This window comes from Conger conger, chromosome 14 (genome assembly GCF_963514075.1).
Source record: "Conger conger chromosome 14, fConCon1.1, whole genome shotgun sequence".
NCBI classification, from domain to species: domain Eukaryota; kingdom Metazoa; phylum Chordata; class Actinopteri; order Anguilliformes; family Congridae; genus Conger; species Conger conger.
The window spans coordinates 16,472,142-16,499,203 of record NC_083773.1 but is presented as its reverse complement, the minus strand read 5'-3'; the positions used below and the strand labels follow the sequence as shown (position 1 = coordinate 16,499,203).

At 43.0% G+C, this 27,062-nt stretch overlaps 1 protein-coding gene across 1 annotated transcript; it reads right to left on the bottom strand.

Annotated features, from left to right (window-relative positions):
• Nucleotides 1–1,435: 1,435 nt before the first annotated feature.
• raf1b (Raf-1 proto-oncogene, serine/threonine kinase b) lies at nucleotides 1,436–17,835 on the bottom strand. Its single transcript, XM_061219115.1, is given in 19 exon segments — nucleotides 1,436–2,473; nucleotides 2,948–3,082; nucleotides 4,331–4,462; nucleotides 6,157–6,275; nucleotides 6,568–6,614; nucleotides 8,719–8,895; nucleotides 9,405–9,489; nucleotides 9,861–9,978; nucleotides 10,142–10,248; nucleotides 10,705–10,729; nucleotides 11,741–11,854; nucleotides 11,856–11,895; nucleotides 13,417–13,432; nucleotides 13,435–13,485; nucleotides 14,311–14,418; nucleotides 14,421–14,490; nucleotides 14,906–15,008; nucleotides 15,129–15,241; nucleotides 17,629–17,835. Coding segments are annotated over 19 exon segments (1,905 nt in total). The 5' UTR covers nucleotides 17,833–17,835; the 3' UTR covers nucleotides 1,436–2,332.
• Between the last annotated feature and the right edge of the window lie 9,227 nt (nucleotides 17,836–27,062).

The window sequence follows — 27,062 nt, the reverse complement described above, 5'->3', positions numbered from 1 at the left end:
GAAAAATGCTTTGCGATGGTTTGCCTTGAATGGTACATTCACTCCAAAACATTTTTTCAAGATGTTTTCTTCCATGTTGCAGCATCAGTGAGTGACATATTTAAGAAGTTCAGTTCTGTTCAAGAAAATGGCAGTACAACATCAGTAACCTGATGAACCACTTAGTAGTAGTAGTGATATTTCTGCATGGCAAATACTTTACTTGTAGATGTAGTAGTGTAATAGAAAAACAAGACCCAACTGTCATGACGTGCATGCTGCTTGTTCTGAGTAATTTACTCATTCATTGAAAGGGGCATATTCAAAATAATAGCAGTGTGAAGTTTGATTATAGAATTAATTCTATGAAAAAACGCGTCATTAATTGTCCTTTACGAAGGAAGAAGGGAAGGAAATGTTTCACACATTGTTATAAAATATATTTCCTTCTGAATTGCTAAGTAAAATGGGCCATTCCAAACGTTGTTCGGAGGAACGTCATTTGATTAAAAAGTTGATTGGAGAGGGGAAAATGTATAAAGAAGTGCAGCAAATTATAGGATGCTCAGCTAAAATGATCTCATATGCTTTAAAATGGCATTTAACTAAATGGCAATCGACAGTACATCAGACAACCCCCGGGTACTGAATTCAAGCTATAGTACACTGAAGACAGTGAAGCATGGTGGTGCAAAAATCATGGTATGGGCATGTTTTTCATCCTACGATGTTGGGTTTGTCTACCAGGGATCATGGATCAGTTTGAATACATCAAAATACTTGAAGAGATTATGTTGCCGTATGCCGAAGAGGAAATGCCCCTGAAAAGGGTGTTTCAAGACAACGACCCCAAACACACAAGCAAGCAAGCATCATCTTGGTTCCAGACAAAAAGGAGTGAGGTAATGGAGTGGCCAGCTCAATCCCCCGACCTCAACCCCATTGAAAACTTGAGGGGTGACATTAAAAATCCAGTTTCTGAAGCAAAACCCAGCAACTGAGGAATGTCGTTCGTTCATCCTGGGCTGAAATACCTGTTTCTAGGTGCCAGAAGTTGGTTGACTCGATGCAACGTAGATGCGCAGCATCCAAAAACCAAAAACAATGGTTATGCAACTAAATATTAGTTCAGTAATTTAAAGTGAAGTTAAATCTTGAAAAATTTCTTCAGTTATATACAGTTTGAAGAGAAATGTCGACTACCATTTTTTGGAACAGATTAACATTCCTTTTCTTTGCTTCCTGTAAAAGAATAACGCAGACTTGACAATTTGCTAATGCTTTGATTTGGAATTGAATGTGTAATGTTTCCACTACATTTGAAATATTGAACTAAAAGCTATTAAAAGATATTTTCACTTTATTCACTTTTTTTTAACGCACTGCTATTTATTTGAACACAACTGGAGGGTCACCCGGTACAGTAGCAGCAGCCACATCAAGGGTACTCAAACAATGCATTTAACTTAAATTTATTAAAATGCAACGGATAAACAAAATCTTCATCAGGTGTACAATGTGTTTATCCTATGTAACAAGCAGTAAAAGACCAAAACAAATGAAAATCCCAAATCATCGAAAGACTAAAGAGAGCTGTGCACACACATTTGTGATAGTACAGCCCGAGAAAGACAGCTGAATAATTTTACAACAACCCTAAAAAGCAAACCATGGACCAATATTCTGGATGGGGAAAGGAGAGCTGAAGCCACTCTCTCCTAGCCGTGTACTCCGGACGCAACGCTTACTTTAATGCAAATGTCTATTTCTGTGCCTCTGAAATATGAAACCAGCTACCTTTCTGAAACTATTCCAGTTTCATCTACTCAGTAATGGCTTGCATATAATAATGGTTTTTAAAATCAATACAACTCCAATTAACATATGGCAAAGATGAAAATAAGTGGTGACATTGAAACGCACATTATGGACGTGTCACTGAAACGAACGGCGTTGCAGAGAACGGCCTTTTCTAAAAACACCAGGAGGAGGAAGTTGCAGGTCTTGAAATGATTTACAGTCCATTCCTTGACAAAGCAAAAAAAATATATATCTTCACTGTGCAACTGAAAATTCTGGTAGCACTGGCACACAGGGTGTAGATTATGTACTTTCATTCCCTCTAGATTAGTACGCAGGACGCCAGGGAGGTCGAAGCGCTAAAACGTAGCCACCCTTGCCTCCAGGTTCCTCCTCATTGGTGCAGCTCTGCTGGCCGTGGGTTTGGTTACATACGAACGCGCCCTCTCTGAATTGCACTGTTCTTTTTGTTTGTCAAGCATAGTTTTTTTCCCCCCCTCTCAGGGAAATTTGGCTTGGCTCGATAAGGGAGGCAGGGGATGTCGGGCTGTTGCTAGAATACAGGCAGCTTCATGGAGGTCAAAGTGCAGGAGTTGATGTCCTCGGTCTGCGAGGCCCGGTGCAGGGAGGGCTCGGAGGCGCTGCGGTTGATTTTGGGGAGCGAGTGCTGCAGGAGCTCGATGGACGACAGGATCTAGGACCCGACCCAGAGAGGACACGCGTCAGAGTCACAACCGCCAGCCGAGCCTGAGGAGCGAAGTACCTCACTACTGCCTCCTGTTCATGCCGCTGCCTCATATGTGAGAGCTACAGCAGTAACTGATTGGTACTATCCTTGTGTATGTATACATTTCAACATGTGTGCATACTATACCAGACATAACGCTTTACGCATGCCAACATGTGCTAATGATGACTTTAGTATGTATGCTATACACTCGATACTCATGGCCTTCACACTGCCGAGAATAAAAGCACAAAACTAAGTTTGTAAGATAATTGAGTGAATGTAAGGACTGCATACTTAAAATTATTACTATATACTTACATGCTGTATGGTGGTGGTGCTCTGTACTTTTCATAAAATGCATATAAATCAAGCATTATGTAATACGGTTACAGTTCACGGAGGATGAATGTTTGTTTAGCGGCGATGCAGTTGATGTACCTGAGGGAACAGGGGCCTATCATCTTTGGACTTCTTGATGCAGTCAGCGACCAGCCTCTTCATGGCTTTGGGGCAGCTCTTGTACAGCTTGCTCAGGTCTGGAGACAGATACCCCCGGCCCACCATGAAGATGATCTGAGGGGGAGACAGAGGGCATGGGTCAGGGCCTATGAGGGGGCGCAGCACAGAACGCAGCGGCACAGAACACAGCAGCACAGAACGCAGCGGATCAGGAGCGCCGTGCACCTCCTCTGCAGGCCCAGGGCTGGGGGCAGGAGGTGAAGCCTCCAGACAAAGAGGCCCTTTCCTGGAGAGTGAGAGAGTGAGGGAAAGCGAGAGCGAGTGAAAGAAAGGGAGCCAGTGAAAGTGAGCAAGCGAGAGAGGGAAAGAGCGAGCGAGCAAGAGAGGGAAAGAGCGAGCGAGCGAGAGAAAGGGAGCAGGCGCTACACTGGCACTGAGGCCGACAGCAGAAAAGGTGCAGGCTGGGAGCCAGGGCTTTACTGAAAGAATGTGCAGAGAGACTGCATGGATGCCAGAGGGCCCTGGGCCGGCCAGCCTCATCCTGTGGTCACGGGAGACAAACAGGGGCTCGGCCTCCCAGGCCTAAGTGTAGTGTGGCTGTGGCTCCAGGGAGACAGGACGGGGACAGACAGAGCTCTCTGGTCCGAGCCACTCGCTCACCCACAATCCACAGGAGATTCCTACATTACATGTTATTTGGCTGACGCTTTCATCCAAAGCCACTCACAGTTGATTAGATCAGGGCAGAGGATACTGAGGGACTACACTCCGTTCCCCTCTGACAGGAGACACAAAACGCACTTCCACTTCTTCAATTCTGCTTTACTCCAGAAAAGTCATTTCATCATCCTGCAACAGCCTCTGGTTCAGCAGGAACTGCATTTCAAAAACTAATTCACCAAACATAAGGCTTGTGCATAATGTATTGCAGATTTGCTGGTTTTTGGTGCATTTAAGTGACTCATTTAATTTAAGTCAGTGATTGGCGAAAGAGTCCACAAACCTTTTTCTCAAGGCCTTAACTGGCTGCTGACAAAGGAAACCACAAATACATGCAGATACTCTGGCCCTCTGTGACTGGTGTGGTTTGAACCTTGATGTTCTGTGCCTCTTGCCTTTTGCCTCTTTGAACACACATCCAGGTCCTTATCAAAACAGACCTTATACAGAAACACTATCTTTTCAGAGAAGTACATACAGTATATATGTACAATAATAAAAATGTTCTTCACTCTCACAATACATGGAGGTAAGAGTGTATTAGAATAAAAAAAGAATCATTCCACGCATTAGCATCTCAGGAAGCCCTTGAAGCGGTTTTCAGAGCAGAATGAAAGCTGTGGTTGTTTTAGCAGTTCTCACCTGGTCACGGTTGGCGATCATTGAGTAAGGAAGCTCCCCGGTCATGAGCTCGTAGAGGACGATGCCGTAGGAGTACACGTCGGACTGAAAGCTGTACGGGTTGTTGTCCTGCATGCGGATGACTTCAGGGGCCTGAAGGGAAGACGCACAGGTCTCTCAGGGACATGCCGCTCAATCATCCAATATAAACCCCACCCCTTTTCAACTTCTGTGAACCAAGGCCTAAAATCCTGGGATCTCATCCAACCTCAGGATTAAAGACCACTCCTACCTGCTCGTCAACTAAAAAGCATTTTCTAAAAATGACTAAAACGTCATTTCGAATTTTCTGTGATGGTTTGACTGCCTTTAATGGAGGTTCATGTGTTATACTACTGTGAGACACTCAATTTAATAAAAACATGCACAACACTGCTTAGATTGCAAATCATATACTTGATGATCTTAGTCTGGTGACCTTATGAAACCATTGCAACAGAGGATAAAAGTGTGAGATTTGCCATAAGGTCATCTCCAGGCCTTACGATCTGCTCAAGGGTCTGAACGGTCTACTCACAACCTCACTATCCAAGTATTAACAATTAAAACAATTTATTTTCATACGGTGCACTACACTGTTCTCGTTCAATTGGCTACATTGTTCAGTGACAGCTGCCCTACCTCTACCTACCTTTACACAAGCTTTACATCTTCCCAATTTTAGAAACTGAATAAGAGTTCAAAAATTCATGAAATATATTTGTAGTAATATAAATTCCATGTTCTTGAGGCTGGAGGGTTTTCCCTGGGTTATTGAGAAAGAATTTGTTCCACTCTGTAAAAGGAGTGAAATATATCACCAGGGAGGGAGCATTAACAGTGGTATTACTTTCTTGCTTTGATTTTTGATAAAAGCAGTCACCTTTCAGAGGTAACAAGCTGCAGCAAGACAATCACTGGGACAGTTTTTGAGAGCTTTTTGAGATCAGAGATAAAAAACCAACCCTCAGGTTCTCTCCTGAAAGGAAAAACTGGTTTTACAAACTCCACAAAATGCACGGGCAGAAAATAAAGAGAGCGAAACAAGCCTTCTCAAAGCACATTATTTCTTGCTCCATTCCCCCATTAGAGTGCATATTTTGGCCATACCGATGAGAGCTTTCCACAATTAGATTTTGTTCTTGTGCAAACATTGTCCAGTGAAAACAAATGTGTTTCATAATGCCAGTCTAAGCTCTAGGTCGTGCTGGTTTTAAGATATCTCAGCTTGACTTTATGCACCTGAAATAGTATATGCAGCATATGTAGATAGTCTAGATTCTTTCTGTATTTTTGGTTTATCTAAAGTCATATGGCTTCTGTTGCAATTTCTGCTTAGGCCAGATGACAGATAACACATTAATAAACACTATAATTGGCATGTGGTAAGAAGATGCTTGCCAGGTTCATATGATGCAGAGCAAAAAAATACTTTATTTTAAGAGCAAAAATCTAATTTAGACCAGATGAAACAGGCTTGCACCTCTATCCTAAAGCATAAACATTTGTTTCAGCTATTCTTACATCACGACCAAACTCTCAGCAACACTGAGCCGAAATAGAGCTGCCAAAAATACCCGGGCATGTATTTTAAAAGATCAGATGTCCACATCTCAGGAGAACATTCCAGAGATAATGGTTAATGTGAAAAATTCTAAACATCACACAAACCCCCCGCCCCAATTATTTCTGGCATTGGCAGTTCAAAACAATGGCTCTCGCAGATATTCTGTAAAAGCTGAAGGTGATAGAGATAACATTAAAGGGCAGCTACAGTAATAGTCTTCCTACGTCGCCCCCCTACTCACCATCCAGAGTATGGATCCAGAGGGCTGCTCCACTTGATGTGAGCCACTCCAACGTGCTTTCACTGTGGCCAGGCCAAAGTCCCCTATCTTTACCGTCAGACCTTCATGCAGGAAGATGTCTGCACTCACGTCAAAGGGAAATAGAGCCTCGGAGTTCGCAAGGACCGACAAGATAACAGTGCAGTCACTTTAAATGACTATTTCCTGTACATGAATGGTCTAAGTGAAGTACATTGCGTCACTCTGGGATGTTTTGTACGGACAGTGTATTAGTCTAAGGAAGCAGAAGTGTCAGTTAACACAGCAGCTGAATACTGTGTGTGTGGCACAAGTTACATTACACACAGCGCTGTATTGAACACATCTGCCTACATCGTTACATTTACAGATTACACTGTCAAAAAAGGATACTGTTTGATTTCATGTCCCGGTGGATGATGTTCTTTGCATGCAAGTAACTTAAAGGGAAAGAAGAAAAATAAAATCATACATCTTTCATTATGTTCAATGCAACCTGGCAAATGCTGTGAATGTATAGTCTTGTATAGGCCTTATTCATGCCTGTTTTGCTAAATTAAAAACTCCTATTTTCTAAACTTACTGGGCTAAAAATTATGTCAATTTGATTAAAAAAACAAGAATTTTGCTAAAATTATATAGCTCAGTGCAAAGAGAGTGACTAATTATTATTACATATACAATAACTTGCATTAAGACAGTGATATTTGGCAAGCCCCTGTTCTGATGCTATTCTATGGTTTAAGGATCATTTCTGTAAGTGGAGTGTAAGGGTATTACTGCAAACCCCTGATCCAATAGATTCACTGAAAATGGAGTGGTACTCAAAATACACTGCTACCCCATAATGGCAGAAAGTAAAAGGGCCCATTCACTTCATTACAAACTGTATGTTAATCAGCAAAGACCTGACGTGTGTTCAAGAACATTCGCCATGAATGTTAGCCATTACAGCTGTAAGCTGTTATAATACACTTTAATCCATGTAATATTTGTTCTTACCTTATAATAAAAATAAAATAAAACAGGTAAGAAACAAATCAGCTGGCATTGTTAGATCTAAGTCGCATCCATTTGTATTAAAAGGGCATTGGTGGTGAACTAAATGGAATGTTAATTGGCTGCAAACGCCTGCCGTCTTGAACGAGCGTCTGGTCAGAGTTAATAAAAGGACTGCCATGCAAAGGTCAGCTAATCCAAAGCTTCGTGTGTCCCACAGTCCCAGACACTAAAGGCAAAATGAAATACACCATTGTACATAAGAGAGAACATAAGGGAAAGGAACCAATATGGCACTAATCTACATGTGGAGAAAATCCTGTCTCCCTGCCGTGCACATACTGACGGAGCGCCTGAGGATGGCGGCAGCAGCAGTCACCGCTGGCAGAGCTGACGAGTGACACCGCTGCATGGCATAGAAACGGTTGCTATGTCTGTGGCATTTCACAGTACCGGTTATTCTTTTCAATCTGCTAGAAAATCTAAACTATAGGGGCTTTCCAGGTGACAGATCCAGATAAACCAGCTGCAGTGCGCACTGCCAGTCGAAGAGACTGCAGCACTGCTCAGCACCCTTTCAGTTCACTCTGCTATCGGTCTTTGCTTTAGAGGCCTACAAACGAGGTGAAGGGGAAGCCTGCAGAAGGTTCGCACATTTGTTATTTCGTAATCATAAGACTTCTTTGGCAAAAACTTTGATACAATACCTAAGCTTGCAGATTTTACATTATCTTTTAGGGTGGTCAGACCAATTTCAAGTTCCTGATCCTTACTTGAGATACAAACTCAAATGCACATGCAAGTAAGGCACTTTTTCCCCATATGCACATCCTGGTTTGGTGACATTAATGGAGATATGACGGACGTGCACTTGGGGTGGAGTCTCATTGAACAGGTGTGCCCCATTGAGTGATGTGAATCCTGTCTTGAGACTTGCTAGCTTCTTATCTAGTTTTACCTATGCAACCTTTGCTAGAATGAATGTAGAATAAAAAGGACAAACTTGTCAGCCAGAATATGGAAGTACAGTCATATAAACAATGTTCAACTTAGCTGTGTAAAATCAATTCAACCATCAGAAGGAACAGACTTATAAACCTGAGCTGGCCTGGAAACTTCCATTTCCAGAGAATTCTGCATATTTTAGTATTCAGCTTCCCAAATACACAACTGAACACGCAGCTTGGTAGATTTAAGTGTTTGCCTGGGACAGTTGTGTCTTAGAAGCCACATTTTCATTTGAGGTTTTGGGTGACAGGGATGTGGAAATGAAACCCCTGTAAAAGTGCATGCGGCCAGGAGAGTGGATCTGGATGCTAATCTCATTATTCACTGCAGCTCAGCACTGGCCCTCCCAGCTGGGAGTTCACCCCGAGCACTTAGGCTCCTGAAGTCAACATCGGCCGTTAATGCATGCCTGGAACTGCGTGATCAATGGAGCTCCTTTTTGGCATCAATCAAATCTCCATAGTAACCAGTGATTGACAGCCACAGTGGAGCTGAGTGTGATGTAGTGTCTGGGCGGCCCCAGCTTTGCTGACTCACTCCATGCCCTGAGCCGTCTGCCTGGCGATGTCGATGAGCTGGAACATCTGCAGGTTGGTCTCCTGGACGTGAAGGTGCTTGTAAAGGCTGCTGCCCTCACACCACTGAGTGACAATGGCCAGGTTGCCCTTCGTCATGTAGCCCATGAACAACAGGATGTTGACGTGCCGGGTTTTCCTGCCACCAGGAAACAAGAGACGAGTTATAACCCAAATGGGAGAGCAGATCCAAAACAGCACTCTGCGGGGAAAAAACCTGCATCCATTACATACTATCCTTTAAAATGACTTGTGAATACTATGTAGGACAGTGTATAAGCAGAACAGGGAGATACAGTGGATATAGTGACATGAGTGAGTGAGCCCATTGCCCATAGACAGGCCCTTGGTGAAGTACTGAGCATATTCATTACAGAGGATGGGATAATGGACATTCCGCTGTCCTGTTTGTGGCTCATAAAACAGCCCATGACAGTGTACTGTGACAGTCTAATAAAAGTCAGATGGAGGAACGTTGAGCACTGGGTGCTGCATAATCAAAACAATGTATTGTTCATTTTTTACCCCTTGTTGTATTGCACAGCTGTGTTTGTCCTGTTGGTTTTTTGAAAACCTGGATCAGAAATGTACTCATCAAGCCATCCATTTTAGAGTGAATCTGGCCCTCGCCTTCACCCCGGGTCTCACCTAAGGACGGCCACCTCGTTGCGAAAGGCCTGGAACTGTTCCGGCGTGGGATCAGTGACCTTTAAGATCTTCACTGCTACATCACCTGAAAGAGCAAGTCACCATGTTTATCTCTCCTGCAGGGGGGGATGGTCCTCACAAAATGGAGAAAACACTTTCCTTACAATTATCATTTTGTTCCCATATTTCACAAATCCTTGGTAATATGGTCATCGTTGAAATGATAAATATATACATATATTGTGCCAAGTAGGCTCATTTTGTATTAGGTACCATGGTATAATGACATGACGATTTCAACGTGAATCCGTGGCCATGAGACAGATAAAGTTTGGAAACCGTGCTGAAATGAGGATACTGCAAGTTACACAGGTTATGTCTGAAACACACGCAGGAGTCCTCCCTCGGTGGCGTCATGGGCGTGGGATATTCCCACTGCAGCACTGCAAGGCTTACCATGCCATTTCCCTTTGTACACAGTCCCGAAGGAGCCGGAGCCAATGCGCGAGAGCAGCATCACCTCGCTGGCTTCGATCTCCCAGTAGTAGCTGGAGTCCCTCTTGTCCCTGGGCCGCTGCAAGACAACATTCGACATGAGTCACAGTTCTCCATGGAGCAGCTCTGCCTGTAGTCTCCCAGGTAAAAACACCCAGTGCACCACGCAGCCTGATTATTCTGCAGCGGCACCTGCTCGTAGTGAGCGTCTACATGGCAGCCACCTTAATGGCAATACTTACAATTCTGTTCTTCTCCTGAGTGTTGGAAGATGGGGCCCTCTCTCTGTGTGTGGGCGCCGGGGTTTTGGACTGAGACCAGCCTGTGGGGCTCTGATTGGGGGGGCTCCCTGAGGTTGGGTGGGTGAGAGAAAAAGCAAATGGAGGATGGTTTTATATGGGAATAAAATACCCGGCTGTGTTCATTTTGTCCAGATATTGTAGGGGTCAGGCCACATGCTAGTCTCTGTTCCAGCCAATTACCTTAATTTTAGTTTTCTGATGCATAAACTACACTTGTTCACCTGTCATTCAACACAGTACTCCTTATGATATACTTGGCAGTAGCTGCTGCTAATACAAATGTCAGATCAAGATACGATTGAGCCAATTAAATAATTAAGAGCAGAATCAAAATAAATAAATAAATTATTATATTTCCAATTATTATTGCCTATTTTTATAGAATTAAAACGATTTCCTTTATGGAAACTCTTTAAATTTACTTTGGCAGAATTTACTAAACAAATGTATAGATTTTATAGGAGGCACTATTGAAATTATATAATTCTTACACAATTTCTTACCTGAATCATGATATCTTAGGGCATCCTGGCAATGGAGAAAGAAAGAAACAGTCAGGTGATAAAATTATACTGAACCCACATTCACAAAACACTTATTTGTACTCATAAGTTAAATCAGTCAAAGAACAAAATTACTTTAGTTTAAATAAATTTGATGACATTTTACAAGGCAAAGCCAAAACTCTAGCCACAATTCATTTTGCCTCTAATTGTGAATGACATACATCAATGTGTCCCATATTAGCTAAATGCCATTATTCAATGTGAATAGCAAAATGTACTGGGGTTAGATTGGATCTAAGAATCTCAAAGAGCTACGAAGCCCTTCAAACACTGGATAATGTGCCGATAAACCTACGTGTCAGCTAAACAGGGATAGTTTGAGAAGTGACTAATTGTCCTTGTACAGAGCAGGGTAGGGCCCGGAGGTGCCTCCTCCTAACCTTTTCAGGACGACCTGGGGTGGCTTCTACTAAAGCACTGGAGAAGCGAACAATACCTACTCTTCTCTTCAGGCCAAACCGACGGCACCAGGAGCTAGGAGAAGCATTCAGGCAATCTAGCTACTCCCCCAAGACGCCATGACACAGCAGGACAGTGAAGAGAGGAGGAAAGGGGACAGAGTGAAGGAGAGGGGAAAAAAGGAAAACGGGGCACTACCTGGGTGCTCCATACGGAGAACAGAATTTTAAACTATTATATTTCAGATATTTCACAACAATTTCATATTTTCTCAGTAATTATTTTGATTTAACATGTCTTTGTACCCAGGTAGCTCTGAGAACCCCCCAAAAAAAAAAAAAAAACACAAGTACAGAGGAAATTTAGGATTTGGGTACAGAAGATGGGGGGTGTGACATAAAGCATAACCGAATCTAAATCATATTAATGACTTTTAATGTTGAAGATCAAATGAGATAAAGAAAGGCAGGAAGAACAGAAACGAAAAGCCGACCCCCAGATTGTGCTCTCATGCTGAGGCTGAGGGACGGTGCTCAGGAACACACCAGAGGACAGGCCGTATGGTGCACATTACCTCTATGATGCTGTAGTCAACAGGCATGGTGGTGCTGACCATGTGGACATTGGCTGTGGACGTTGACCGCTGCCTGTGAGAGAGTGCGCCCCCTGTGGGCGGGTAGGGCAGCCGTGTAATTGAAGGCATGTGGGGTAGAATGTCTGTGTTGGGAGCTGGAAAGTAAACAAAAACAAAAACAAAAAATATGAGGAGGTAGAGGCTACGTAAAAAAAAAACCGTCACGTAGGAGAATTTGGAACACATATTAGCCAAATTAGTTTGGGTATTGTGCCAAAAAAAGGGACTCCCAAACACCTTCACGCCAGACATCTGAACATTTGTAGTGCATCACACTGCTGAAGTGAGCCTGAAAGCTGAGAGAAAGAGAAAAGCCCCCTTTGTTATAATTAACAGAGGCTGCGTCTGATGAGGCCATCTTACACTCGCTGGCTGAAGTCTCTCTGATGGTGGCCCTCAGCAGTACGCAGTAAACCGCCTTCTCTTTTTCGGTTTGGCATGCGCCGTTTTTGGTTGCCGGACACACCCTTCAGAAACACCACTCCTCTCTTCAGCCAGCGGATTCTAAGAGGCACTTGTGACAGACCACGCCACTGCCGTGACCATCTGGTGACCTGCTCTACCACAACTCCAAAAGGGGAAGCACTCAGCATTCTGTCTGAACGCTTTCATTCGACGCCGTTTATATCAAACTGCGAGTCTGCCATTTCCCTATGAGAAAGCAGCGCTTCCAATAATATAATAACCACAGAAGCGTTTGAGTTGTAGGATCTCGCAGCCCCAAAAAGCAAGGCAGCTTCTAAGTGCAGAGGAACTGCACCATGACTACTGGGTGCCTGCACACTGCATCACTTCCTCTTCTTCCACTGCAAGAAGCAAGCTCATCAGATAAGGCCACAGGGGCCAGCTCAGCAACTGGTAGAAACCTTTCAGGCCTGGCTAACTCCAGCTCCAGCTAACTTGAGCAGCTCTCTCTCTCTCTCTCTCTCTCTCTCTCTCTCATCTCTCTCTCTCTCTCTCTCTCTCTCTCTCTCTCTCTCTCTCTCTCTCTCTCTCTCTCTCTCTCTCTCTCTCTCTCTCTCTCTCTCTCTCTCTCTCTCTCTCTCTCTCTCTCTCTCTCTCTCTCTCTCTCTCTCTCTCTCTCTCTCCCCATGTTTTGGTAGCAGGAACGGAGTGTGCTGAAAGCTTGCCTAGGTCCACACCCCGTAATTACACAACAAGGGGCCTGAGCTTGCAGTTCCCACTGGGCCTGGCTCGCACGTGCTGCACATTCCCACTCCCATAGTTATCCCAGCTGCTTTCATCCTCAGATTAGCATTGGGCCTCCTCCCAGGCTTCCCTCAGATCTCACGTGCCTGCTGCCACTCAGCAGAGCTAGCGTCAGCCCCACATCTCCAGGCCTGAATGCCCTGCCCTGCCACCGAAAGCCTACATTAGTCCTCGTGAAAATCCCACAGTCATGCGGGAACATAGCCTTTTACCAAGAGTGTGAGAGGCGCCATCTGCAGAAAACATTCCGTCGTCCATTTTGCGCTTCTCCCCACAACGAGCAATCTCTCTCTCAGCACGAGAGGCTCGTGCCTCCCGGCCCGCTCTAGAGGGCTCTGCCCATGCAGAAGTAGCGCAGGCCCACTTACAGACTGCACTTCAGCACAAACGGAGGGGGTGCGGCTCACCTGACAGGGAACCGGACAGGGAGTCACGCATTCGCCGAGAGGTCAGCGGAGGGAGAGATGGACCCCCCGCTTTCACCAGACTGGGTAACAGCCTGGGGACCAAACACAGAGCTTAAGACACATCCTCTCTAGCACACGCTCCATTAAAAACCCAGCTTACCATATGGCTGTTATTCACAAAAAAAAAACATACAATACATGTCTGTAAAATATACAAATGAGAATAATAAAAACAACTATGTATTCATTTATATTATCATTATAATTATTAGTAGTATTATTATTATGTCAATAATAATAGTACATTCTTGTTTACAATATTCAAGAGTTCTACACACCTCCACTCAATATGTTGAACAATTCATTGTATATAAAAGGAGATTTATACAAAGAAAATGCATGGCCAATTAAATTAATTTCAATACTTATAGAGATGGGCAAATCCCACATAGTGCACAATGTACAGAATGAAGTAGAGGCCCTTTGTACTTTGGCCTTATTCTCACTGATAACCATTGACAAAGTACCGAACACAAATATGGTCAAAGATGGGTATGCAAAATGCTAACTAAATGACAGTGTTAGCAATGAACAGTCAAACTAAGTGTTGACTGTTCACTAGAGTTGAAATAGACAGGCCATTGTCATGTCATCAAATCCATACAGTTTAGGGAAAATGTAAAAGGTAATGAATAAGCTATTTAAAATTGGGGCAATTTGAATATTTTTTTTTTTTTTACAGTTGTTGAAATGACTCCATTGACATTGCTCACTCTGTAACATCAAAGAGAATGCCTACTTGAAAAGTAAGTTATGAAAAAAAACGAACAAAAAGAATACGTGTCATCATCTGCAGGATTATGCGCTTAGCACTGTGAGTTTTCCAAACTTCACTTGGGCTCTGGTCAGGAAACTCACAGAGCTGTCTGATGTTGCTCCAGTCCACACACATTGTGGGGACTTTGGTGCTGCAATGCTCATGGAATTTGTAGCCACATGTTGGCAACGGAAACCATTCAGAGAAAACTTCTGACATATATCACAGAAAGCCAACTTCAGAAAGGTTTTCCGAACCTGCAAGTAAATTGAAAAGAGATCAGTCCTAATGCGGTGCACTTCACTATTACGGAAACTTTATTTGCTTTGCTGTGAACTGAACTATACAAGAGGCATTATTGGCTTCACTAGTATGATTGAACAATTTGCTATAAAGAAGATTCTATGGGCATTGTGATTAAGAGAAATAGACAATATCAACGTTGCTACAAAGTGAACACTTTGAATTTGACAATATGAGGTTCAGTTTGTTCAAACTTACCTACACATAGACACTATAGGTTTTACTATGGCCACTCCCTCCAGGGGATATACTATGGCCGTATAATGAAGTGAACACTTCAATATGAATCAGGCACTATGAACTTTGCTATGACGCACTTCTGAAGTAAACATTTCATTATGAAGGAGACACTATTTAAGGAACACTTACAAAATTGTGCGTAGTCAATGGTACGTGGTCTAAAACTTCTACAAGCAGGTCCTCCCCAATGAGTGAGGTAGAGTCTGTACTCCAATCCATACGGGATTTTTTACTGTGGGGAAAAAAAAAAGGCGAGCAGAGGGAGTGAGAGATCTCAAAGAACAGAAAATAAACCTTTCATTTTAAAATGGGGGGGATGGGGGCAGGGGGTTGTGTGTGAGGGCAAGCTTACTTCTTCTGTCCCGGGTGCAGTCTGAACACAGCACAGCACTCTGGCTGGAGCCCCCTCACCTTGAGGGCTTTGATGAGGCAGTTATGCAGGGTCATACCTGGCCGCACATTCACCTGCAACGAACAACGAGCACCACACTCAGTCCCTCCTCAGGACACACTGAACTGTTTTAACACCACACTCATCTACACTGAACTCACTCTTGTTTTGTCACGACATGCAATGAAAGGCCAGTGCTCCTTATGTCAGTCAACTTCAAATACACCGGCAAGTACACAAACTGTCAACAACGAAGCAGACAGATACCTAGTATTTTATGCATGAATGTATCTCAGAGAAAGCATGCATTGTGTAAGCTATCCAGAGCTTCCCCTAGTGCTTTATGAGGTAGTAAGGCAAAACACAGAAATAGACGTTTAATGTCTTCGGTCATAAAATATATTAAAAATTAAATGTATTTTAGAACATGCTCCAAAATATAGAGATGTTGGGTAACTAGCTATATTATGCTTGTAAATAATAAAGAGGTATATCTCTCGTTAGCATCGCTCTCTTTTCCCTCCCATATGATTAGCACTTGTTTTTTGTCAGCAAGCATTGCCCCAGTACCCCCCCCACCCCAGCCCCTAAACTACTAGCACCTAGCCTAAAACTATTTCTGCTATCTGCTATCCATGAAGTTATAGTTGTGCAGAGGGAACAATCTTTGTACCCAGTACACTGCAGATCGAATGCTATCCCAAGATTACTCCAGGCAATCTGTGTGAGTGGAGTTATCATTTCATTAAACTACTACAAATCTAACATTTTGTGACACAAATGCATGTGAAAGTGTTGTCAGAGCATAAACGCATGAGTCTCAGTGTTGTCAGTGCATAAACGCATGAGTCTCAGTGTTGTCAGTGCATATACGCATGCGTCTCAGTGTTGTCAGTGCACAAACGCATGTGTCTCAGTGTTGTCGGAGCATAAACGAATGCGTCTCAGTGTTGTCAGTGCATATACGCATGCGTCTCAGTGTTGCCAGTGCATAAACGCATGAGTCTCAGTGTTGTCAGTGAATAAATGCATGAGTCTCAGTGTTGTCAGTGCATAAACGCATGCGTCTCAATGTTGTTAGTGCATAAATGCATGCGTCTCAGTGTTGTCGGAGCATAAACGCATGCGTCTCAGCTTTGTCGGAGCATAAACGCATGCGTCTCAGCGTTGTCAGTGCATAAACACATGCGTCAGTGTTCAGTGCATAAACGCATGCGTCTCAGTGTTGTCAGTGCACAAACACATGTGTCTCAGTGTTGTCAGTGCACAAAAGCATGCGTCTCAGTGTTGTCAGTGCATAAACGCATGAGTCTCAGTGTTGTTAGTGCATAAACGCATGCGTCTCAGTGTTGTCGGAGCATAAACGCATGCGTCTCAGTGTTGTCAGTACATAAACGCATGCGTCTCAGTGTTGTCAGTGCATAAACGCATGCGTCTCAGCGTTGTCAGTGCATAAACACATGCGTCACAGTGTTCAGTGCATGAACGCATGCGTCTCAGTGTTGTCAGTGCATAAACGCATGTGTCTCAGTGTTGTCAGTGCACAAACGCATGTGTCTCAGTGTTGTCAGTGCATAAACGCATGCGTCTCAGTGTTGTCGGAGCATAAACACATGCGTCAGTGTTCAGTGCACAAACGCATGTGTCTCAGTGTTGTCAGTGCATAAACGCATGAGTCTCAGTGTTAGTGCATAAACGCATGTGTCTCAGTGTTGTCAGTGCATAAACGCATGCGTCTCAGTGTTGTCAGTGCATAAACGCATGCGTCTCAGTGTTGTCAGTGCATAAACGCATGCGTCTCAGTGTTGTCAGTGCATAAACGCATGCGTCTCAGTGTTGTCGGAGCATAAACACATGCGTCAGTGTTCAGTGCACAAACGCATGTGTCTCAGTGTTGTCAGTGCATAAACGCATGTGTCTCAGTGTTGTCAGTGCACAAACGCATGTGTCTCAGTGTTGTCAGTGCATAAACGCATGCGTCTCAGTGTTGTCGGAGCATAAACACATGCGTCAGTGTTCAGTGCACAAACGCATGTGTCTCAGTGTTGTCAGTGCATAAACGCATGCGTCTCAGTGTTGTCAGTGCATAAACGCATGCGTCTCAGTGTTGTCAGTGCATAAACGCATGAGTCTCAGTGTTGTCAGTGCATAAACGCATGAGTCTCAGTGTTGTCAGTGCATAAACGCATGAGTCTCAGTGTTGTCAGTGCATAAACGCATGTGTCTCAGTGTTGTCAGTGCATAAACGCATGCGTCTCAGTGTTGTCAGTGCATAAACGCATGCGTCTCAGTGTTCTCAGTGCATAAACGCATGCGTCTCAGTGTTCAGTGCATTAACGCATGCGTCTCAGTGTTCAGTGCATTAACGCATGCGTCTCAGTGCTGTCAGTGCTGTCAGTGTTGTCAGTGTTGTCAGTGTTGTCAGTGCAGGCCGCAGCAGGCTTGGTCTCCGCTCCCTCACCACTGTGCGCTGCTTGTTCGGCAGGTAGACTCGGATGGTGCTACTCGTCTTGGGAGAGTCTGCGATCTTGCTGTCGTCCGACGAGCGCCGTTGGTAGGCAAAACCTTGGTTGATAGTAGGTGACATGCATGGGTCCTCAAACACAGAGTCCTTGAGTCCAAACCCATTACTCAGGGTCTTCCAGGCACCTTGGATGTGCTCCATTGGAATAAGCAGCTGGCCTTAATAATCTAGTTTAAAAAAGAAGCAAGTGTGAGTGTGTGCTGGGGAATACCATGCCATTATGCCTTTATTGTCACTTGTATCTTTAACACAAGAATGTGGCTCCTTGTTAATATGTGAATTCCTATGACCAGCTCAATGCAGAGGTAACAGCACACCTTTTATTTTACAGCACCTGTTAGTTTCCTTTTGAAAAGAAAGCTGTGCAATGCACGGTTATCGCAATGTCTGTGAGCCAGTGATAACAGATCAAATTATTCCATTGAAAGTGGCAGACACTCAATCGAAAGATGTGTCCGCGCAGCTGATAAGATGGCGGAAAGAATGACTCAGCAATTGTCCGTGTAGCCTGAGGACCAGCAGAAAAAGCATAATTGAAAGTGGCAAAAGTACTGCATCGACAATATTGACATTAAACAGCTGCTTTTACTGGGCTGTTAACTACATGAGTTTTGACCGTGTGCAGTTTGTTTTTAATTGGCTCGTGTTTCTTCCTGAGCTGGTTGGACTGCCCAGCACATCACAAGCAGCGTGATCAGAGGAGCCCCTTCAGAAAGCAGCCGCAGGGACGCTCAATGGCTGCAGGGCAGCAGGCCGCCGGGTGTTCGGTGCTCGGTGTTGGGTTTACTGTGCGGCACGCAGGGAGAGAGCCCAGGCCAGATCTGGGGCACATGCCACCCTCTGTTATTACAGCTGTGAGGGAACTCCCATTACTTCTCCACCCTGAACTCAGTGCAGACAGAAAGGCACTGGTGTCAACAGACAGGGGTTGTGTGCTGGTGTCTCACAGACCCAAATCATCCAATTAGCCCCCCTGCCATCCCCCGCTCCACTCTCCCACACACCCCCGCTCCACTCTCACACACACCCAGACCGGGTCACTCCCGCTCCACTCCCCCATACCCTGACCGGGACACTCCCGCTCCACTCTCCCAGAGCTGCACCAATAACAGATGATGAGTGGCATGGCTGCACCAATAACAGATGATGAGTGGCAGGGCTGCACCAATAACAGATGAGTGGCAGGGCTGCACCAATAACAGATGAGTGGCAGGGCTGCACCAATAACAGATGAGTGGCATGGCTGCACCAATAACAGATGAGTGGCAGGGCTGCACCAATAACAGATGAGTGGCAGGGCTGCACCAATAACAGATGACGAGTGGCAGGGCTGCACCAATAACAGATGAGTGGCAGGGCTGCACCAATAACAGATGAGTGGCAGGGCTGCACCAATAACAGATGAGTGGCAGGGTTGCACCAATAACAGATGAGTGGCAGGGCTGCACCAATAACAGATGAGTGGCAGGGCTGCACCAATAACAGATGAGTGGCAGGGCTGCATCAATAACAGATGAGTGGCAGGGCTGCACCAATAACAGATGAGTGGCAGGGCTGCACCAATAACAGATGAGTGGCAGGGCTGCACCAATAACAGATGACGAGTGGCAGGGCTGCACCAATAACAGATGAGTGGCAGGGCTGCACCAATAACAGATGATGAGTGGCAGGGCTGCACCAATAACAGATGAGTGGCAGGGCTGCACCAATAACAGATGAGTGGCAGGGCTGCACCAATAACAGATGAGTGGCATGGCTGCACCAATAACAGATGCAACAGCAGCTTCTGAGGCATGTACGTCTTCACCTGCGCCCAACACCCACCCAACCTCACAACTCCCACCACCACCATCTTTGTGTTAGGGAGAGCCTGAAGCAAGTGTGAAAAGCGATAAATAAATAAATAAATAATACGGTTCAGCAAGCTCCAGGGACCTGCTGGCTACATCATTAACATGCTTGCAGCTGAAACTCCGCTCTGCAGGGGTCAGATGTTAAGAGAAGGCCTGTTTGATTTTTTACAGTGGAATATAAACAGAGCTGGAGTTCTTTGCTGCTCAGGCTGAATCCAGTGCAGTTAATGGCAGTGGAAAAAAGGCCTCACAGGAACCTTATGAGCCGTTTAAATATTCACAAAGAGAGCACACTGGCAAAAAAACAGCACCAAACAGACTTCCATTATACCATTAACAAACAAGACATGTGAATGATTATTTTGATATTTCTGTTGTCTTTCGGTTATTTTCATCGAGATTTACAGATATTCTGGCCAGAATACTGAATATCAATTTGGGTGTTATCACTGCATGACCACTGCTTATTGTCATTATAAAGGTGGTAAGTGGTTATGGATGTGTTAAAGCAAGGTTCATTCTAAAACAGTATCTTCACTCACGTCAGCTTATCTTCAAAGTTCATTATGAATTCAATTATAAAAAACACACTTATTATTTAAATGTGCTTAGCAAAATCCATCTACATTTTGTGAGTTCACATGTAGCTAATAGTTAAATAACTTGTTGGTTTAAATAATATTAATCAGAAAGCATTTTAATATCTGCTTAAAAAATAAGAGCCATATAACATTAAAATCTTTATAAATCCATATAGGATCAACATATTCCCCAGGTTTAGTAATATTTTGCCCGGTTTTACCTAGAGCTTTTCACATCTAAGATCCCACAGTCTTCAGCAGGTCTACAAGTAAGTGCATGTTACTTGTCAGCTTGTCTAGACAGAGTTCAAAACAATTCAAGTGGAACACATCCCTGTAACTTCTGAAGGGGTATTCACCATTTTATGGCACTTGCATTAATAGATAAAATAAGTTAATTAAACAATAATAATAGGTATCTGGTCCAAGTTAGAAATTTGTCAGCGTCAACGGTCAAACATTTCTGGCAAATCTGATCTGCAGTCATATTAGAGGCTGCATTGCCTCCTCAATTCAGCCTTAATATCATAGCTAGTTTTAAATATTGAATAACAGTATTAGGTAACATAGTAAAATGTCTCTTGCCCCCTACACATGGAAAATAATCTTTGGAAAAGTTGGATTCTTATATTTTTGAGATAATTATAAGAAATGTTTTTGGGTAAGAGTACCACAATTTACTGGCCACAGAAGTTGTACATTTCCACCACAAGAGAACTGCAAAATAATTTTCAACAAACATTTCTTGTTTTACAGCTTTATGAAAAGCGACCAGCTAAGGGCAAGTGCCGGTTCAAGTCAAGACTGTGTGGCATTTCTGGTTATAATGTGGTCTTTTACAAGATATCAAAGTTTCTCCATATCATGCTTGCCTCGAACACCACAAGCAACTTTTATCAAAAAGACGTGGAGAATGAGCACCTATACACACAATACACACACACACACACAGACACACACAGACACACACAGACACACACAGACACACACAGACACACAGACACACAGACACACGCGCGTGCGCGCGCGCACACGCACACACACACACACACACACACACACACACACACACACACACACACACACACACACACACACACACACACACACAAGGCCTCCGTTCTGTTTGGGCAGTGCAAACCTGCTGCAGAGGATTGCAGGGCAGAGGCTCTGAGTCGGCTTTAAGACCAGGAACCTGCTCAGCTGGTTTGTGCACTTGTCACACGTATATCAGCTTGGCAATCATTCCCGCAGTTTACTAACCACACAGGCGTGACTCAGACTCGCTAGCACCGCACAGTTGACGTTGGCCTGGGGATTCAGTTAAAGGGCAGATCAGGGCAATGGTGCACGGGGGGCTGTCTGCTCAGAAGCTTCCCCATGACTCACAAACGAGTCACTCACACCTGAACTTCTGAAGCCTCACATCAAGTCCAGATGACACACCATGTGCACAAAAGTTTTTGTGAAACATAATTGCACTGCAATAAAGAATGGGTGAATTCCAGCTCAAAGCACCGTGTCGATAGCCTTCAGGTTGTGATCAGGAACTATCAAGCCTCATCTGCTCATTCTGGCATTTGCATCGGCAAGGCAAAATACTAAGCAGCAGAGTACTGTACAAAAATATTCAAAGATATGATTACAGTATAAAATACTTCCCCTTTAATGTTCCATGGATTTAAACTTTCCCCTTTCTTGAGAGTATTTTAATTGCCACATTCTTTAGGAATTCATCATGATGTAAACCAGTGTTAATGGTGTTAAATGTTAAATTCCCACCACTGTTTATTTTCCTTATCCAAGTTCTCAGCATTCACAGGAGATACGCTATTAAACTTGTCTCTTAATTCACTTCAGATCAACTGTCAAATGCCTAAGCATGCCATCTACAGAGGGGACATTAGGGCAATCCCAGCGTTATGGATGTGACATTTGGACACAAAATGACAAACAAAGTCCCTCCAAAAAATGACTCTTCTTGCACCATGAAAAATGTGAATGCATATTATCATAGCACCCACTTGGCAGAGGGGAAGGGCCAGAAAAATAAGCCAGAAAGAAGTCTATACACAGTCTAATGCCGAAAGTTTGATATCCATGTAATGTAGGAGGCTTGGCTAAACATAAAAATAGCCATTTTTAAATGTTTTATATTTTAGTCTTGATCTTTATGACGATATACCAGCGTTGTGGATATGACACCATTGCGTTATAGCTGTGACACGTCTAAATGCACACTGTTTGACGATCTACTTCCCAATTAAATTTGATCATTTATTGTCGTCTGAAATGGTCCTGAAAATCAGTTTTGACATTGAGAAAACCATCTGAAATGGTTTTCAATGTTTTCAAGATGGCCGCCAATAGCATTGATTTCAATGGTAATGGGACTAATAAATCATTTTTTAAGCATTTTCCTGTTGTTAGCCTACATTTTTAATGCACAGCCTGACATCACACACTTAAGTCACCAACCTTCGCATTCCTGCAGACACCCAACTAGAAACACTTTCACAGGGGAGGTTATGCCAGGTGAAGCAGGTTGGGCATTCACAGCTCACAAGGCAGAAGGTCAACAACAGTGCCAAGCTAAATAAAGAACATGATCCAGAACCCAAACACAATAGAACAGCATACTGTATACAAGCACCGCATCTGCATCACCCAATGGACGTATGAGGTGGTGCTGCATAGAGCCCACTGCAGCAAGGCCAACCTTAAAATGACAATATCAATGCTATAGTAAACCTTCAATCTCTACCCCTTCACACAATATTCTGATGGATATTCGATATTCACTCTGTATAGTGGACTGGATGAATTGTAATCCACAAGTATTAGTCATAACATGAATTACTTCTCTTGTCTTTACAAAATGTGGTTCTAATGTAGACTCTGAGCTTAAAAAGAAATATTCAAAAATAGCTGTGCACTTTGTTTGCTTACATATAGAGTTTATGACAATGCTCACCCTCAAATTGCAGCCACCGGTGAATTTGCAACAGCATAGGCACTAAATGTTCTACGGCAGAACAGACTAGCGGACTTGTCACTTACTTGCTCGGGAGTTACACACAATTGTTCACGCACTTAATGCCACACTTGTGCCATGTTTAGGCTTGGCTACATTCTGTCCACTCGCAGGATGTTTATCCCTGACAAATTAAGCCAAAAGTGAAAACCACAACTCGGATCTGATCAGGAGAGAGGGTAAAAACACTGCGCACACAGACAGTGTTCCTTTATTTCACAGCTAAGCTAACAAAGTAAATATTTACGATGGCTGGTTGTCTAAAATGGAAGCCGTAAGCCTGTGTTTATATTGTTGGATGTGGTACGCAGAGACCCCGCAGGAGAGCAACAGAATTCAAATCATTTTCAGTTAATGATTTGTGGCACATGCAGAGGAAATAATCTTAATAATTTAAGCAGGAATCAAACTCAGATGTTAAGACAATATAATAATTAGAAGTGTATACACAACAGATTTTCTTCAAACTCAGCTTGCTGAGGAAGTTTAGTGATTGCTCAACTCAAAAACCTGTGTTTGTGAAGAAAAAATAAGGACATAGGCCTAGTAAAAAAGCAATTCTTGCTTTTCATTGTTTCTTGAGGATAAATGTTGATTGAATACCAGCAAAAATATTATTTGTGAGGTTAAGCACCTTTTTAGCAACCAATTCTAACACAAGGTAGTGGAGCTAAAATAAAAAAAAGTTGCAGGACATTTCATAGTTTGGGCTTCAATGCACAATCAAACTTTGCATGATACAAACCAGCACAGCAACTCTTTTACTGTCATGGTGTTTAAGAATCTCAAACTTTGGCCTTCTGCAAAGCAGGCAAAAGGCCAAACGCTGCCCAAGTTGTTTGTGCCTCCTAATTATCTAATTCATGGTACGGTGAGTCTGAGGAGAAAGAATAGAAATCCAAAGCACTTTGCAGTGGATCAGTTTGCATTTACAATTGGGCCTAAATCAATAAAGACAAGGACTGGACATACCTTGATAAAATACAAGACACAAATGTTAACAACAGGCACAACAGCGATGAAATGTGCCCTATTTTGAAGGAGACAGTACCTTCAGTTAAAATTCAAGCAAGTGAAGACGCCTGCCTTTGGTCATTTTTGAGGGCCAGTTAACCCCGATGAAAACATTCTGTGCTTATGCTTGGTGAGTCAGGCTCCAAGAAGACATTGGGAGACATCTTCACATAGGATACCCAATTTAGTGAAGAAAGGTTTTATTTTAAGATTTAATGTAGACCTCTTATAATGCTATCAATTACATCTAAATGCTACCACACCATATTTAGAAAAGTATCTGGCCAAAATGGGAGTTGTATTCTGACTCTAATGCTGAGGAGGGGAGGGGACTACATGCAAAGAGCCTTTGGGGATTGTAGGCCTATTTTACCCAACTTTCAGAGGGTTGGGGAAAGGGCACACCAGAAATCCTGAAGTTTCACCTGACAAAAGCAAAAGGTCGGATAGCATCTGAACAACTGTTGCAAAGGTAATAATGTCACACTCTGGTCGAGTCACTTAAAATGTATCCATTTCACAGTGGCCCTTGTATGGAGAAAATGATGTGCTGACAGAAAAGTTGCTCATGCATTGTTCATGAAATACATTATATTTTGCTATGCAAGTAGCAATACATTACTTAAACATCACTATAGGAACTGCTTGAATTCTGAGGAACAAGGTTACAAAGAATAGCGAAACCTCAGCAATAAAGTCGCCTTCACCAATGTTTCCTGTTAGGTTCTCTGATATTTTACTGTTTTCAACACAAACACAACCCAATGCGCATACACAAACCACACACACGCACACACATCTCAGAGTGTGTTGGCCGACTACTAAACTCTCAAGGTGAGTATTTTTACATTCAAAACACAGACCAGACTTTCTACCTTTAGAATTTTGCTTCAGGTAACCACAGTATCACTACTCAGAGTAAGTAAGCACATGACCCTTGTCCTAAACTATGATGTTGTATCTACAAATAGTATTTATTTTAAATCATGCCTTCCTAAACCCTCTCTTAGAACACCAACACTGACATCAGAGATCTTTAACTTCAGTTCTAGAAGAGATTACTTTCAAATTAGGCAGCATTTATGATGCAGAAGAGTGTCGTGTTACCAGCCAAATTATGAATCGGCTGTGCATAGTCAACAGACTGGATGTGTAAGTGTCCATGGATGGCCATGATTCTGAAATGACAGTGCTTTCATTTGCACCCACTCTTAATCCAAGAGTTCTCCACTGTGGTCCTGGAGCTGGCTACCCCGGCTTATGCTGTTTTTTGTTGCAACCAATCTAATGATCTAGTTACGGTTTTGGAAATATGGTTAAGTTCTGTAATTTTCTGCTGGAACAGATTAATACAATGCAGGTTTGTCTCATTGCTCTTCCTTTGTCACTGAAATCAATGAAGCTCTAAATGCTGCAACATAATTATTTGTGCTCAGACTGCTAATATTTTAGATAAAATTAATTATTTCTGCACTGTGAAAAAAATATTTATTTTGAGGTTACTTTTTCTATTAATGACCTCTTTCCAAAAGGAATAATTTTCCAGTCTAGAAAATATAATTAGAGAACCAATCTGACTGATTCCAATTCCTTAAAATGAATATAGAACATTATCTTTCTAACACACACACATGTACGTTCTGTATATTTCTGAAGAACCTTGGCAATGAGTGCAAATTACCCTCACTAAACACTAAACAATAAAGCATCAAAAGAAAAACAATTAATACGCCTTTTATACTTCAGAGCGTGCCGTTATGGATGGAAAGAAACCCCTCATACAGGGAGATACTCCAGGTCCAGGGTCGAGAGCCCATTCTCCAATCCAACTGCTACATGAAAGGCATTGCTTGGAGGGGGGAGGAGAAAAAAAAAAAAAAAAAAAAAAAGGACTAGAAACCTCTAAAAAAGAAAAGTGTTGTCCAGGGCTTGAACCAGACAGGGATTTTAACAGCAACTACAATACGCATTTTAAGTGGCTTTCGGTGTTAGGTACAAGCATCATTTAAGACTAGCACAGGGCACTACAAATCACTGCCATTGCTTTCAAAATGCCCGAAAACACGCTGTACTCAAAGCTAAATCTGTTGTACATATAGGTAACGTAACTGACAAAAAACAATCATTTATTGCAGCAATAGTCTGTATGGCAAAATCTATTTTCCATCATGTTCGTTATTGAAGCGTTCCCTTAAAATTGTTCAGTTACAATTAAGTCTGTGATTGCGAGACACATAGCCCACCTAACGTTACAGCAACATTACAGGGGAACGTTTGTCTTCTCAACTAAGGCAAGTAGAGAAGTCAAGCTAAAGAATCTCTAAATTCTCGACACTGTCTTGGTGGAATATATTGCCAGTCCATTAAATTCGCTGCAAGACTGAATATATTTCCATCCATTAAATTTAGTGCTAGACTGAAAACCGCAGGTTAATATCACAAAAATACCATTAGGCATGTCTTCGTATTTCCGTTTCCATCGTTGTAATCGATTCAACTTTGGGGCCGTCATCTCTCCATGACGTTTGTATTAATCCTCTTACTTAAACATTTTTTGAATAATAATAAAGAATGTACTTTGTTTACGGTGACTATAGGCTAACATAACCCTCTTCCTTGAATGTAACTAATGCTAGCTAGGTTGCGAGCTAACAAAATAGGTAGCCATTCCCAACAATGGGACAGAATAAGCGTTGCTTTCAAACCCTGTTAAAAAGGAACTCTAAAGAAAAGGACAAAAGCATTTGCGTTTGCCTCTTGATAAAATAATATGACACTTAAAAACTAAGGTTAGAGTGCTCTGAAGGCCGTTTCTGTAACGCAAAGACCTTTGGATCATACAATGTTGCACTGTTTCCAATACTTACAGCATTATGGCCCATTTTCTGA